The sequence below is a fragment of the Amblyomma americanum genome, chromosome 7 (genome assembly GCF_052857255.1).
Source record: "Amblyomma americanum isolate KBUSLIRL-KWMA chromosome 7, ASM5285725v1, whole genome shotgun sequence".
In the NCBI taxonomy this organism is placed as follows: Eukaryota; Metazoa; Arthropoda; class Arachnida; order Ixodida; family Ixodidae; genus Amblyomma; species Amblyomma americanum.
In genome coordinates, this window is record NC_135503.1 from 11,357,150 (window position 1) to 11,373,239 (window position 16,090).

At 47.0% G+C, this 16,090-nt stretch overlaps 2 protein-coding genes across 4 annotated transcripts in view; one reads left to right on the plus strand and one right to left on the minus strand.

Moving 5' to 3' along the window:
- Window positions 1-14,971, plus strand: part of LOC144098485 (sodium-dependent nutrient amino acid transporter 1-like) — a 59,127-nt gene extending 44,156 nt beyond the window's left edge. For both annotated transcript variants that reach the window (XM_077631171.1, XM_077631172.1), the window contains exons 8-15: window positions 5,830-5,933; window positions 6,824-6,957; window positions 7,278-7,393; window positions 8,624-8,752; window positions 9,721-9,820; window positions 10,237-10,337; window positions 10,468-10,626; window positions 10,889-14,971. In XM_077631171.1, coding sequence (XP_077487297.1) covers window positions 5,830-5,933; window positions 6,824-6,957; window positions 7,278-7,393; window positions 8,624-8,752; window positions 9,721-9,820; window positions 10,237-10,337; window positions 10,468-10,626; window positions 10,889-11,086 — 1,041 coding nt within the window. In that variant the 3' untranslated portion in view covers window positions 11,087-14,971. The remainder of the gene's footprint in view (window positions 1-5,829; window positions 5,934-6,823; window positions 6,958-7,277; window positions 7,394-8,623; window positions 8,753-9,720; window positions 9,821-10,236; window positions 10,338-10,467; window positions 10,627-10,888) is intronic.
- LOC144098487 (uncharacterized) lies at window positions 11,623-13,594 on the minus strand. 2 transcript variants are annotated; one of them, XM_077631173.1, is made up of 2 exons: window positions 13,474-13,594; window positions 11,623-12,131 (listed from the first exon to the last, which is right to left on the minus strand). In XM_077631173.1, the coding sequence occupies exons 1-2, from the start codon at window positions 13,592-13,594 to the stop codon at window positions 11,623-11,625; spliced, it is 630 nt and encodes a 209-aa protein (XP_077487299.1). The 2 variants fall into 2 exon arrangements, with proteins under 2 accessions (XP_077487299.1, XP_077487300.1); XM_077631174.1 differs by lacking the exon at window positions 13,474-13,594 and adding an exon at window positions 13,309-13,387.
- Window positions 14,972-16,090: the final 1,119 nt, after the last annotated feature.

Here is a 16,090-nt window from a genome sequence, read left to right on the forward strand (position 1 = left end):
AATAATAGAGCGACCTGGCATCTGTACAGTTCTAGGGCGCTCTTTGTAGTTTTCCACATGTAGTCGTGTTTCGCCTATAGGTCTGCTCGCCAGTCCGCCGCTCTCGAAGCGCAGCGCCGCCGATGGTACTCTCCTCGGGCGGCGCGTTTCCCAGCAGCTGTCGCACATGCAGCGTGCTACATTCCTCCGCTCTCGCCATAGCCTTCCTCCTCAATCCACGGTAACCACGTTCCGGATGGTTACTGTAGTACGCATTCCTTCACTCACGCCATAACCTCCTCCTCTCGGCGTACCCTCCTTCCATGGCAACGGCCCTTCTCCTTCTAGGGTAACTGCCCTCTGGTTGCTCACGATGGCAACCACTTACCAGTTGCGCCCCTTCTCACCCTCTCTCCATACCCTCGTCCTTACACGGTAAAAAAAAAAGACTGGTCTTTACGTCACAGTGACCTCATATATCCAAACAGATGGCGCGAACGAGAGGCGACGTTGTGCTTACATCACGACATATATGTCAGGAATTGTACAGCGTTAGCTGTAATTATCTTTCCTGTGTTTAGCGCCGCCTGTCGGCGTCCGCAAGCCTACTGTCACGCACCCACCGAAAGAATGCATCTTCGTGCATCCACCGGGAAGATGCACCTCTCCCCTACGATCTCAGCACCTGCAGCGTACGATGCGGATGTTTTAACCATGCACTAGTCCAGTGCTACCATGGCCTAGTGGTCATAGCTTTAGCTGTCGGAGTGCGCTAGCACTAAGAAGCTCCCAACTCACCGATCTTTGTCTGAAGCCTGCTTGACCGGAATTTAAAAAAAAAACTAAATAAAGCACTGCATGGCCGTTAGTAGGTTCCAAACCCACGGCGGCGCGAACAGATAGGCCTCGCTGCATTTGACCGATACGCGACGTCGTCGCCGCAGCCGAAGATCCCGCGTGTTTAACTTTTAAATTTAAACCGACATTTTTTTGTTGCTGGTGTTGCTGCTGGCCTCTGGTGCAGTGGCACAGTCTATCGCGCTGTACTATGGACGTCCTCATCTTCAACAGAGTCCATCCGTACGTAATGGATCGAGAACTCACAGCTATCACAGTGCCCTCTTAAAGTGCGTTAAGAGGCCCCATATTTTTGTTTTGTTGCGCTAGCACTAAGGATCCCACTCACCGATTTCCCGATCTTTGTCTGAAGCCTGCTTGGCCTTGAAGCCTCGAACCGAAACCGAAGTGCTAGCGCAATTCGCATTTAGCCTAACCACGCTACAACGTCTGCCACATTTTTGTAGCTCTTTCCTCAATTTTGCACTGCTGGCGCCAGCGTCCGCAAAACTACTGTCATGCAACCATCGGTAAAAATGACCCTCCAACCTACGAGACCAGCACCTCCTGCCATATTAATTTATTCGTTCAACTTTATTCGACGTCTTTACAGACGTCTGGAGCACAGACAAAAAGCTGAAGACGCTGAAAGCTTGACGGGGTCTGTGCCCCTTAACGATTCGTGTGCGTATGGACATGTATAAATGATAGTTGGCATCGTCAGTTGCAAATTTGTAATTCATAACTTAAAGAGTCATGACTGAAAACTAAATGAACAATTATCTTGTTAATAACCGTGGACAAACAATTCACAATACACTAGTAAAAAACATACGCGGTAATGGTGCAAGGTAATAGCTGAGTAAAACATGAATAATAGCTGAGTAAAACAAAGGACAACAGCAGGGAAGCACGGGTGAGTACAGGATAACAAAGCCAACTACAGGAACGTTAGGAGAAACAAGAGAAAGTGACACGTTGGTGAAAGTTGTAAAACCTGTAGGAAAAGACGTAGTCTTTCTAGTACGTTTCGTTTCAGCGTACTGATTTTTTTTTTTCACAGATTACGAATATTTAGTAGGGAAGGTAATCTCCCGCGTAATAACTGAGTGGCATAAGTAGTTGGTGCGCACTGATGGAATGTGCCATATTTCACGGTGACGTGTTTCATGAGCATTATTTCTCAGCAGGTTCGATAATGTTGCAATGCAATTATTTCCCTGTTTTAAAATATCGCTTGAGTAATGAGTCGTCATACAGAAAGTGCACTGAACGGATTTTCAGATTATCAAAGAAGGGTTCTATATGAGCTTCATATGATATGAGTCGGAAATGACGCGCACTGACTTTTTTTTGCAGTAACAACACCTTGTTCATGTTAGAGCCAGTGATAGTCCCCCAAATCAGATGACAATAGCTAATGTGCGAAATGATGAGTGAGTTATAACTAATTTTATTCTGGTCGGTAAAAACTAACATAATTTGGTTATTACTCCAACTACTTTGCCAATTTTGTTAGCCACCACGTCGACATGTGAATTCAATCCATGTATAATTATGCCTTGCAATAAATGTGTAATAATGCCTTGTAATCCATGTATAATAATGCCTTACGCATCATTACAAACAATAAAACGCGAACGCAAAATTTAGGTGTCTATACTCCTTTAAAGCAAGCCTTCTAGGTTCTGTGAATTTCGGCCGTCGCGACCAAGAACCATATTAAGACTTCGCTATGCAACGTCACTACGTTTAATAACTTCAGTCAGGATCATTTGCTTCAATAAAACGTTTGAAAAAAGCGTTCTTTTGTTTAAGTAGTTTTAAAGAATGGTTTGTTATCCGTGGTTTACGAGTCTTTACTGCTTGTTGCCTTGCGGCAAAATATTTTGTTTTAGGATAACTTAAATAATGACAGAGAAGTGTCGTAAGCAGTGTCTGGGTGCGATTCGTTGTAGACTTGTTCCCACCTAATTTGAGACATTTCATTGCGAAACTGTTCCAGAGTAAATGGGTTAATATCCTGATATGTCATGTCACGCGTTGCCTGGGATGATGATTGCGATAATTTGTGCTAGGTAATGAGAAATATTGGCAAGTGATCGCTGATGGGGACGCCAATGCCGCCGGAATGACGTTTCTCATTGTGTGCATTTGTTAAAAATACATTTAATAATGTTTCAGAATCGTCATGGATTCGGGTGGACCTGTTAACGGTGTTAATACAGGTGTTGGCTTCGAGTATTGTGATGATGTCTGATCGAGATTTTGAGGTATGAAGCATATCAATATTAATATTGCCTCCTAATACAAGGTTGTAATTGTTGTAATTAACCCATTCCAAAAAAATATCCAAAAATGAAAGTAAGTTTGGTATACTGTCAGATGGTGGGCAATATAGAACGGAAAAATAATTGTGGAAGAAATGACCGTTAAGATTTCGAAATCTGGAGCCGTTTGTGTGTATTTTTCAATTATGTCTGTTGATAAGGCCTTTTTTCTCATGAGCAGTACACCGCCTCCTCTGCAATACTCGGGGACAGCTTTTTGTGGCTATACAGCGGAAGCTACGGGCGCGCGCCGCCAGCTGAAATGCCTATCCCCCCCCCCGCCCCCCCCCCCCCCCCCCCCTTGTAAGAGAGTCATAAGAGCGCGCTTGTGAAAGTCTTGCGTCTCGCCCTTATAGTCACCAAAAGCTGTCCGCGAGTATAGAGGGACGGTTAAGATAATGTCGTTCATACTCTGACAAGTTAAGAAGTTCATGTTTGCATTGTCGCCAAGTTTCGGAAAGCACGACGACATTGAAAGAAAAACAAACGGAAGAAAGCAAAGCATACAAATCGTCGGCCTCGTTGCGAGCAGATCGAGAGTTAAGTTGAAAAAACGATATGCAATTGTTAGTATTATTTGTCCGATGCAGTTTTCTTACGGCTAATGGCGTTACCAAGCGGCTAGGAATGACTGTCAAACAGCAAACGTGGCTGAGGGTCGTCTTTCACTCTTGTTGAATATTTTGTGAACCGTCAGCACAGGTTACACGAAGCACACGCGATGTATCCGCCTCCATGGCAAGAATTATCCCGCCTTTTTTTCACGCGTATTTCCACTGCTTATCTTTTTTTTTTTTTGAGCGACAGTCCTGCTGAGCAGTTCTTTCAGAGCCTTACACAAGTGTTCATTGAAAAAGACTAATAGTAGTAGGTGTTTAATGCAAAATAAAAACAAAAATGAAGGTAAAAGATTTTTGCTAACCCCTGCATCTGCATCACTACGGCGGCGGCACCTGAGCTGGGGCAGCGGAAATAAAGGATAGCAGGCAGTTTAAAGAAGTTAAATGAAAGAGTTGGAGGGGACAGTAAGAAAGGATAGAGGGAGAGGTGATAAATACACTATTTAGATAGCAATACATTTGTACTAGTTGCGCGCGTGCAAAGTCAATAAAGTAAAGAAAAACACGCACACAGCACATTGCACACAACAGCTGGGGTGGGGCACCCAGCTGTTAAGGACAGCGTTGCGCTTTTCGCGTGTGCACAACATTGGGACATCCTTCTTGGTCAGATGATGGCAAACGTCATCCTCACTGACTGGCTCCTGGATGACGTTTCCCAGCTGCTTTAACAAAGCTGGGAAGCTTTCGCTTTCCATCAGCTCAAGGTTACGATTCCTCGAGTACTGCTCTAGTTTTGTAAGCCTTCGCTCTGAATCCATAGCTAATTTTCGGAGGTGACTGCACTCGTCAGGCAAAGCGGCGTTTTCCTTTTTTAGTGACACATTTTCTTTCTCAACCTTTGAACAGCGCTTGGTCACTGCATCAAGTTGCTCACTGAAAATGTCGATTGACGACTTCAGTTCTTCGAACCCCTTTCTTAGTTCCTTCTCGATTGTACTTCTCATGTCGCGCATTTCTTGCCTAAACTCTTTTATCGCTTTTGCGATATCCTGTGACATAGCAGCAATGGACACGAACACTTGGCAGTATACCAGCAGCAACAGACGAAACTTAGTGTGGAAGCAAAAGGCGTATTCACCAACCTGGGTTTAAAAGTGAAGAGCGTCACAGTTGTGTCGGTTGCCGCTGCCGCTGGGGTGGCCCAGTGATTAGAGCATCCACCCTGATATACGAGTATTACTGCGATAACATTAGAAGCCCCATCACGGGAGAAGCACACGGTGCGGTTAGTAATAAAATTCGCTGATTGGGGAGGGAGTGATGATGCCACAGGTCACGGGACATGGCGGAGGGCTGATTGGTCGACGGGGTGTGTGACGTCGTGATGCAACGTGACATGGCCGAGTTAGCAGGGCGTCAATCATAAAAAAATGACGCGTTTAGTCGGAAGAAAACACGGCACGGTTAGCAATAAAATTCGCTGACTGGTCGAGATGTCACTGATGTCACAGGATCAGGTGACATGACCAAGCGCTGGTTGTTCGGCGGGGTGTGTGATGTCATGAGGCTACATGACGAGGCCGAGTTCGCGGGTGTGCTGGCAGGTGTTCTGGTCACGTGAAGTGGCCAACAATGGCGGGGCTGTTGGCAGCGGCGCTTGGTTGTGTGCAGTCGTGTCTGGACAGCTGCGCGTATCAGGTTGGAATGTAGCTGCAGAATCAAGGACGCGTGTGTCTACATTAGCGGAAAATCCCCGCAAACGGATAGGACGACCACGGAGGAGCCAGAGGAACGTCAATTAGAAGAGGTTTTCATTTGAATATCGTTCATCTGGTGCCGAGGACGAAAATATAAGAATGTGAACTAACGGCTACAACAAACGAATATTCATTGAATGGAATAACATTTGCTCATTTCATCTTACTCTACGCTTTTCGCGAGACAACCCTGTGTAACGACCCTGAATGCGTCTCGCGGTGCAGCGCAACTGCTTGGCACTTTTGCTCACGCTTCTTGAAGGGCATGCTAGGATACCTTCAGCGGGACATTTTCGCCGTAGCGAAAGACGGTATGATACGCGGAGATTAATGCGTTTTCCGACGGTGTCTTCCCTCTCCCAGGTATGGTTCAACGCGTGTGAACAGTCCTTCTTCTCCCTGGGAATCGGCATGGGAGTGCTAACAATGTATTCCAGCTACAACGACTTCGCACACAAGGTTTCAAGGTGCGACTTTTCTGGCCAGTGGGCTGTTTGCGAAACGTTAATACACACAGAAGGGCTGTCCTGTGTCTCTCTCATATTCTTGCGCGCTTGTGTTTTAGCCAATATAAGCAACTCATACCCAGAAACTTTGGACAAAAGCATTTTTCAACGGGAAAGAGTTTTTTCATATATTTAAAGCTTTCACTATAAAATCAATATATCCGCAGATACCCCGTCGACAGGCTTCCATTCTTTTGCTATTAAAGATTTTGCTGTCGTCAAAAACTTTCCCCACTGGTTTTCTATGGCAGTCTTAACTGCTCGATGCGAGCGATTAAAAACTTTAAAAGAAAGGTTCTGCTACGCATCGGAAGAAAGGATCATCGCCTTCGATATTCCCATCGCAGTACCTTACAATATTTCAATATTTATAATTTTTATCCGAGAAATGTAGACTTGAACTAGCCAAAGAACGCAGCCTTGTTGTACACTTCAGACTATTCGCCGTGCAGTATCGCAAACAGTGTCACGTTGATGAGTCATTTTTCTTACCACGCTAAATATGCTCATTTCAGTAACGAACCCACGCGGGCAGAGCCTAATGCATTAGCAGTCCATCGCCTTAATCACTCGGTCACCTAGTCCAACGAAACGAGAGTGTTCAGAAGGCATATGTCATAACTTTAAACCGGATATAACGAACACACCGGACATAACGAAGGTGTAGTATGTCGTAACTTGAAACCTAAACTAATTCGAGAAGCGTGAGGCGATCGTGTTGAGCTAGAGAACTTAACACAAAAGGCTTGATGCACGTAAAATGACTTAAGTGCTCCCCTGAATTATTTATGGCGTCATCACGTCCTTTACTCAGATTTTTTGCGAGAACGTATCATCTGCTTGTCTTATAGGGACGCTTTCTTAATCTCAATCGCTGACACTGCGACCAGCCTCTTGGCCGGCTCGGTGGTTTTCTCCACTCTCGGTTCGCTGGCGCACCAACTTGGAACGGAAGACATTTCCCATGTCTTGAAAGGCACCTCGGGTGAGTACTGCGCCTTACATTCTCGGGCTTAACTAGCACCTAAGTGTTGCTACGGTGGAGTTCAATTAAATTGTTACTTGTTAGTCAGCGCCCCATTTTATGTCACCTCTTCTTGCGTACCCGAAAATGCGGCTTTCCCACCGTGTTCTCGAATCAGCAGCAACTACTACTCACTGTTAATCATCGCCGGCGTTGATCTTGTTGCTCACGCAATAAAAAAATGTTCAATCCGTAAGTTGTTGCACATAATCTTTCCAGTGCCAAAGCACTGGATTTCTTGAACTGGATTAGATTATCTGCTCGTTAATCTGCGCCAACAGATCTGGGCCTGGCCTTCGTCACCTACCCAGAAGCCCTCAGCCGAATCTCAGTCGTGCCTCAGCTGTGGTCCGTGCTGTTCTTCTTCATGCTCTTTCTTCTCGGCCTTGGAAGCTGCGTAAGTGAAAATTTCCATGCGCATGCGCACTACTACAAAGTAAGTGCTAGGCCTCCACATGTCTTTACCTAGTTATAATGTGCAGTTGGGGCGATCAGCCGTACACTCTGAACACAAATATATAAGGGAGTAAAAATGCAGTAAACTGTCCTCTAGTGGGCTTCCTTTTAGGGGCAGGGTATTCTGCCGAAGCCCTGGGCTTTCAATGGAATTTCAATGACTAAAAATACGGAATACGGAAGTTGCCAACGGAAACGATTCCTGTTTCCAAACATGCGAAGTTCTCGTAGCTACATAGATTTTAACCGATGTTTCATTCATCTCTATATGCTAACCTCAAGACCTCCGGTGCACGGTTCAAAAGCCTCCTCCCATTTCTAACTGCATCAAGTGATTATTCTTTGCGGTGGGAATACGCCTTGAGCATTCCTCTATTCAGTGATTGAATTCTACTCGGGACTTTTGCAGCATATCCTAGTCCTAATAGGGAGAGCGCTAAAGGGCGGCTTAGTCACTTTTTACTCCCATACGGGCGTATTCGTAGCAGGACTACTGAGAAAACATAGTGGTCCCACGACAACACAGCGTCTTACGGTCGAAGTACAGTGCGCTTCCATACACGCTCGAGCTGTGGGCTGCCTGCTATAAAAGCCAAAATCGGACGGAAGCTGATTAGAGAGAGGAAACATGCTCGAGTCCGTGTGGCCGTCGGTTCTGCTGTGCTGCCCAGTCGCGCAGACTTTCTCTCTAGAAATAGCAGCGGCTCCCATATATGACGCTCTGCGCGCTGCGAAGCTCAATAAAGGTCAGATTTGCGTACTAGACAACATTTCGCAATTGACTGAATTAATCTTGCATACATGCTTAAAACACTTAATAGTAAAAAAGATCAAAGAAAGCAATATCGTCTCATAATTGCATGTTTTGTTTATATAAGTTGTTTGGAATGCAAAAAGAAGATAGGAAATCGTGGTTACTCTTATTGTGAACGCTCGTACGAATAAATGCACTGTCCACCGTCATGATGCATGGACCTTCACAACGCAATGAAATAAAGGCGATAAAGTAATTCAGCCCGGCGGAACTTTCGCTAGAAGCCTAACGAAAGATCTAGTTTTGTGATTGACACACGAAATGTAGGCGGATTAGTGTGTCTGCGTTACCAGATTAAATGTACTGCGAAGCCGACCAGTTGATCTAACGTCAGCAGTTCTTCGGTTTTTGGCGCAGGTATCAAATATTCAGCTCATGGTAGCCGTGCTGGAGGACCGGTACCCGAGCCTGCGATCCTTCAAGGGCTGCACCGTGCTTTCTCTGTGCGCTGTGTGCTTTGGCACGGGCCTTGTTCTGTGCACTGACGTGAGTGAGGCCTCCTTCTCGCGGATGACGCCATGCCACGTTAACGGCGGAAAGTTTTCCTGGCTCCTCCGAGTGCAGATTCGAGTTGTCTTGTCTCGACTCATTGCAAATTTTTAAAGACAAATCAGCTGCTTTCACTGAAAACCGAGCTTTTATAAACTGGAAAAGACAGAAAAAAAAATCGAAGAAAAGTGTCGCCATCACAGGCTCATTTTGCAAGTAAACTGCATACGTCGACACATTGTTCAGGGTGTGGATCCCGGAGGCTATAGGTTACACCGCCATTCACATCAAAACGGTGATCTCGGTGCCTTTTTTTGGTGAAGACGTCTCGAGTTTGAATAAAGTATCGAGAATAATTTTAAATACATTTTTTCCCCAACAAATGCGCATTTAGCTGCCTGAAAAAATATAAACATACCCGTAAAAAGCACAGAAGTTATTTTTGCCACGAAGAATAATTAGAGTTTTTCTGAATGTCCCTTAAAAGTACAAAAGGTGCGTACAAGTGTTTCCATCGGTTTAAAAAAGAAAAGAAAGAACAGCTTCGCTGCAAAGCAGCATGTCCGACGTAATGAAGGAACAACCACTTTGCAAAGTACTGGACGCAGGCTAAGGTCAGGTTCTTTGTGACGTAGATGTCGCCAGGTCCTCCGTGACGACAGCACATGCACCTGTCAAGCCCTTGCATGCGCGTTCAGCATTTCATCTACGTCTGGCTGATAACTAACAGTGCTAAGTTTCTTTTAAAGTTTTGTTTTGCGGACCGGGGGCTCAGCCAAAGTAAGAAGGCATTTACTTCCCGCCGGCTCCGGTGTCCAAGCACATTTCCTGTCACGTGAGGAGCACATTTGTTTTGCCTTTCACATTGGCTGATGTGTTTTTTGTCCGATCGGGTAAGTTTCTATTCCTTTAATTTGCTTTCGAGATCACGTACGTCTACGATAACTTTAAGTGTCCGAATGCAGAGCGGCAACGTCATGCGGCTGCTATTCGACAACTACGGAGTCGGAAGAGCACTGTTCCTCTACGCCATCGTCGAAGTGGTCGGCATCGTGTGGGTGTACGGTATGTCAACCGCGCTATGTCATCTTGCACGGTTCAGAAAATAAAAGCGAAATAATTCGGATTCAGCTACAGGGCTGGTTCTCTCAACTGGTTGAAAGGCAGTGAGTGCGACACTCTAGAGCACATCCCGCCTTGCTTTTATTAGAAAAGCCAGTCTTTGCGTGTAACTGTGGGCGAAGGAACGAAGCCGATGTTCCTGAACATGCGACGCACAGAAAGCTAGGTTGTCTTGGCAATGGGACACTAGTGGAAGCGTTCTTTATGTTTAAGCACAGCCATTGCAACAGTCCCGGTGTAGAGATCTACAAACTAATGTTTTCCACCTGCACATATTCACTTCCTCGCATCCTCTCATCTCACCTTCCCAAACGATGCACATCTAACCGGTTTGCTCCCATGGTTTTTCTCATATCCAGGGTGGAAGAATATAAGCAACGACATTGGCTACATGCTTGGAAAACCACTATCGTGGTACTGGAAGATAACTTGGGGCATCCTCACACCATTGTCGTTGATAGTAAGCAGCTTTTCAAATCCATATTTTTTTTTTTAAATAGAGAAGTACTGTTCGAGTTTATTAAACATCTCAAAAGGCAATTAAGTGAATTTGAGTGTCACCGAAAGTTGCGTTTCGTCTCCGTCTTCAGGCCATCTTTGTCTACGGAACTGTCACCGAGAAGTCCTCGTCCACGCTGCCTCCAATCGGCCAAACCGTCGGCTGGGTCCTGGCGGCCGTTGCTGTTGGCCAGATTGCGGTCTGGATGGTCGTAGCCTTCATCAGAGCGCCCGGCCCAGATGTCCTCAAGGTAACTCGGACGCTGTCGAGAAGGCCTCTACAAGGCTTTTAAGTTTGAAAAATCATTTACCGCAGTAAATTATTGGCAGTGACTAGACGGAGGCAGGAAATTAAGTTAACGAAGCAGCTCGTGGACTATATGCACACGATTCACGAGGCCCTTGTTACGATAGAGCAAGATGTAAGACTAATAACGGCCGTTGCATGACAAACCGGCTTGTTTCTTCGTCAGTCAGTTTGCTAGTGGCTTAAGGTTGTCCTACTTTTCGCAGAAACTCAAGGCGACGTTCCGAGCTACTGAAAAATTTGGACCCAGAGACCCCGACGTTCACAGAGATTGGCTGTCGTGGAAGGCCAGCCTGAAGAAGACCGCCCTGCCTCCTTCCTACGTGAACAGCGTCAGCGGACACATGAATCCGGCGTTTACAGTCGACCCACGCACCACGCGTTATGAAGGTTTTCAAATGTAGCCAGCGAGCGCACGTCAGAGACACGCGGATAATGTATACGTAGTGCAGTTGTGGTATATAGTGTACGGCCGATAAGCACAGTGAAAGAAGCAGTGCTCGAAACTGAAGGGCGCGGCTGAAAGTTAAGCTTTGATCCCCGACTATCTAAACTTTGCATGTTGAAAGATTCCACGTGTGGATGCCGTGCGCGAACTCATGCCTGACATTGTGCTGTGTTCCAAAGCTTGTGTCATTTTCCTAAACACGTGGTCATCAAATCAACCATCATTTCCATCTAGCTTCCTTTTCTCAGTCTAGGCATGTGCTGCTGTTATGTGGCGCTATAGGGCACTGAGCCGTTTTTATTTCTGTCGATTGCGGCGTCTTATTTCCCGCAAGAGGGTCTAAATTCTCAGCAAGAGGTTCTGTTCGGAAGTGAAAGGTAGAGTTAGAAGCACAATAGAATGATTTGGACTGTGCTATGAGTTAGGCGAGTTACAGCGCTCAGTGCAAAAGACAGAAGCACGTCTGCTTCCATTTCGCTCTCCGCACTTTACTCAATTTCTTAACGGCACCCCATCGTTGTCCGCAGATCGACGACCCGCCGGGATCGTGCTGTTCTCAGACTGGCCCAAGTTTGCCGCAGGGTTTCTCTTGTCCAAGTCCGAACGCGGTTCTTGCACAACGTCACTCTGTGCAGAGGCCAACGACGCCTGTGCGACCACCCCATGACTTGTGCTGTTACCGGTGACAGCGTCAGGAGGGTGCACCAGTGGGTGGGCTTCCACGGGCAGGTGGTATTGGTGGCGAATCTCGGCGTGGAAGGCCAGGGACCGGTTCCGAACGAGCAGCGGAGACGTGTCGTTGACGTCGGGGCTGAACCCCTGGCGCTCTTCGGAGGCGCTGCTGCCGTCGGCCCCGCTTTGGTTGGAGGCGACCCCGTAGCGAGCGGCGATGTTGTTCACCGCAGTTTCGAGCATGGCCTTCAGGATGCCCATGTTGGTGTGGCTGACGTTCCGGTAGATGCCGTTGCTGGGCATGAAGGCGTCCAGGCTGGCGATTAAACCTGGGCGTGCGAGACCATGAAAGTGGATTGATGCCATGAATTGTACAGAGAAGCTCAAATAACAAAATGTTATCTCATCCCTCTATTCCACTCCTGTTCTTTCAGCAAATTGTCATCGGCTGAAACGAAGCCACGCCCCGTTATCACGCGGGCCTCTGTCAGTCTACGTGACGCATGATAAGAAAGAATAGCAGGAAGATAAAAAAAATGTTTATATTATGTACCATAGTACTCTAGCCGCGAATTTAGCGATAGTCATACGAAATACCTTGTATTTTGGCAGTGGGAAAGGCTTGTCACTTTATTGCTTGAAATTAGGCAAAAAATTGCAAGCCTACTTTCTGACTTTTCTCAATATAGTCTTCAAGCTTGCGATATCACGCGCAGCCGATACTTCCACACTTTATTTTTAAGCACAAAAGTTGCGCTATCAGGAAGTGGACATACGTGGCTTACAGTCATGGACAAAAGCCTGTGTGATGAAGATTTGCGGAATTTTTTTTTCTGTGTTGACTCACGAGGCAGACAGCTGGTAATTCTTCCAGAGGATTGAGCACAAGTATGCCTTTGTGCTTCAATGTTTTTAACTAACCTACTGTGACAGACCGCAATGTAGTAAATGTTTTCTTCAAAACCACATCCCGCAAACATAAGTCCAGGACCTTGAATGTTACGAGATCCTGGGTGAAGATGCCAATCTGGAGTGGTAGCAAGAACGCTGTTTACTTCTACGTCTCAACCTGTGCTCAGAAGTAAATGAGGTTCAGTTAGCGAGATGAAACATTTTTCTAGTCTTCAGTGCCATATACTCATGAATCTACAAAGATGTTTACTGCACACTGCGCAGCCCATGCACCCACGACCGCAAGCAACGTGCGGTTGGTCCATTAAACGCTTACCGTACCTGTCTTAGTGTTTTTTTGCGACTCATTCGAAGACTTCCAAACAGCATAGTGCGAACAGTCATAATCTGGGTAGCGGTTCCCATTATCCCTACCCTCCTTCCCCACGTGACGTTCCTGTTTCGCCTCTGACCAGCTGCCGAACCAACTGGCCGTGGTGACTCAGGCACTATATCTTCTCTATACTCCTAGTTCTGAGTCGCAATTAATCTTACTATATATCTCTTTTTGGGTCCAAATAAACGACAGATTCCATTCCACTCCAGCTGTTTCACCTTTTGCGATTGGCTCGAGCGGCGCCTCTTGCCTGCCAGGGTCGATATGGAGCATCCGGCGGGGCGGATGACGATATTGGATTATATCCCACGGGAGAGAATCGGTTAGTTCGTACCGGGCCCGATCCCATTCGTCTGCCTCACGGCCGCTTTCAGAGGGCCCACCTATGAGCAGAAGGAAGACGCCGCCGACGGAGAAGCCGAAACCAGCAGCCAAGGCACGTCGGCAGAGCCGGGAACCTCGCGAACGCCCGGACAGGGAGCTGGGCAGGCCTGCATCGGCCATGGATGGTGCCTGCTTGGTGGATGTCCAGGAGACCTGGGCCGACTGCAGGCTCTCGCCTTGGCAGTCTCTTCTTCTTCTTCCTCCTCTAAACACTCTGCGCCACCTACACGTGTTTCGGTGGCCTCATAGTGGGAAAGTATGGCGTGGTATGACATCGTATGGTAGAGTGTGTTTATAGGCTTTATGCACATCCTGGAAGCTCTCCGGCTGTCTACATAGTATGCTAATCCGTCTGGAAGTCTAACATCGTCTTCCTCAGTTATACTTGCAGTATACCCCTGCGTCATCGCCGTCGTCATCAACACTGGGTCACTGCGTGGTTGAACTTCCTGAAGCTGCAAATGGTGCATGATAAACGCCGTAGTGGAAGATACTCCGTCGTAGCGTCCCAAAAAGTTGGCTAGGACTTCAGTGTAATGTCCGCCCGTTATAAAGGGATAAGCCCCAAGATCCAATCCAATCCAATGCAATGCGTCCTAACTACTTTCACTGCAGTTCAAAAGCCCTCCCACTGAACCGTATTCTACGCCACCTGCAGCCACTTTATTCTGAAAACTTCCTCATCCGCATATCGGACCATTTGTCGCCCCGTGGTACGTTCTCCTTCTTGTGGAATCCACTCCGTTACCCTAAGGGGGGCGTTGATTACCTTCCCTTCCCATTAAATGGCCTGCCATAATTACTCCATTTAATTAATAATAATAATAATTGGTTTTTGGGCGGGAAAGGAAATGGCGCAGTATCTGTCTCATATATCGATGGACACCTGAACCGCGCCGTAAGGGAAGGGATAAAGGAGGGAGTGAAAGAAGAAAGGAAGAGAGAGGTGCCGTAGTGGAGGGCTCCGGAATAATTTCGACCACCTAGGGCATTTCATCGCTCCGCACGCTGACGCTTCCGCATTTCGCCTCCATCAGAACACGGCCGCCGTAACCGGGTGTTGATATCGCTACTTAATGCCATAGCAACTGCGTCTGCTATTTTTCTTCCATTTTCTGACATCTTTATTCCGGGGTTTGTGAGTCCACCAACAGATGCTCGGCCGACAGGTACGCCTTGACACTTGCGCTTTAAACCGTGTCAATATAGTGCTACTAGCTCCAGCGCATTGCGACTTCGACTTTAGATGTACGCTGACAGGAAACCCTCAGTGCAGGCATGGCACCTAGAATATTCTAGGCGCTATAGTGCCGGTTAAATGCTTTGAAAGCGCGACATTGAAGTCATACTGCGGCGTGTTGGCAGGCCTACTGTATTAAAAATAAGAAGGAAAAATAACAAAACGTAACGAGCAAAAAGCTCATAGCTGCATTCATGACTAGGCGCAGCGATGTTAGCAAACTCAAGAAAATAAATAAATTGTTACTTTTCCTGGTACCTTCTTCAGTTGAATCATGCAGACAGTTATAAGGGTTTTCGTGCGCTCTCGCTAGATGGCACCACACATCTACGATTCATCGAATGCACCGTGTTGGAAGGGAACGCACAATTGGACGTGGGAAAGGTTCGTTCGTACTCGTTCCATGCACTTCGAGTACCGCTGACGTGCACACTAACTTGGAAACGCAGGACACGTGATTTCAACACCCTTTGAAGAGTCGACTTGGGTGGAATAAGCAGATTACACATACCACACTCGAACTGTAAAACGTAGGCGTAATCTCTTTTATCAGACGTAATTCATTTCAGTTTCACGTTTTGTTTTTATTCTTTCTGTCGTTTTCTGGTACAGGCAATTGTGTGTGTGGGGGGAAGGGGGGTGGAAGAAAGTCGAAGTTTAGTGTATTCCGGATGGGGCCAAGGGTAGGAGCCTACCAGCAACGAGGTACGGGTACACGCGGTACTAGCTTAATAACGTTCTGACTGTTGGCATCATATCGAAAATTACTTTCGCTGCAGCACGTGCGACACGTATATCGCGCTTCACTGCCGTAGCACTCTTGAAGTTGCCAAACAGCTCGAGTACGCCGTGCCGTTGTCAGCTCAATACTATATAATTGGTTTTTGGGGAAAGGAAATTGCACAGTATCTGTCTCATATATCTTTGGACACCTGAACCGCGCCGTAAGGGAAGGGATAAAGGAGGGAGTGAAAGAAGATAGGAACGAATAGGTCCGTAGTGGAGGGCTCCGGAATAATTTCGACCACCTGGGGATCTTTAACGTGCACTGACATCGCACAGCACACGGGCGCCTTAGCGTTTTTCCTCCATAAAAACGCAGCAGCCGCGGTCGGGTTCGAACCCGGGAACTCCGGATCAGTAGTCGAGCGCCCTAACCACTGAGCCACCGCGGCGGGGCACAGCTCAATACTGCGAGGCTCCTAAGGGGGACAATAGACGTTCAGCCGCTGGACGTACGCAGTGTGAAGGAACAGAAGTTGAAAGCAGCGCGCTTCTGTTTCATTCGTGCAAGTGAGCAAGCTCGTGAAGGCTATTCGCAACTGGTCTTCCCGATTCGTGAAAGCGATGATATAATTTCTCTAGATGTGTCTCTG

Coding starts and splice junctions, on each gene's coding strand:
- LOC144098487 (XM_077631173.1), bottom strand. CDS start 13,594: ATGGCCGATGCAGGCCTGCCCAGCTCCCTGTCCGGGCGTTCGCGAGGT. Junction 12,132..13,473: donor CGTCTTCCTTCTGCTCATAG/GTGGGCCCTCTG, acceptor TCGCACGCCCAG/GTTTAATCGCCAGCCTGGAC.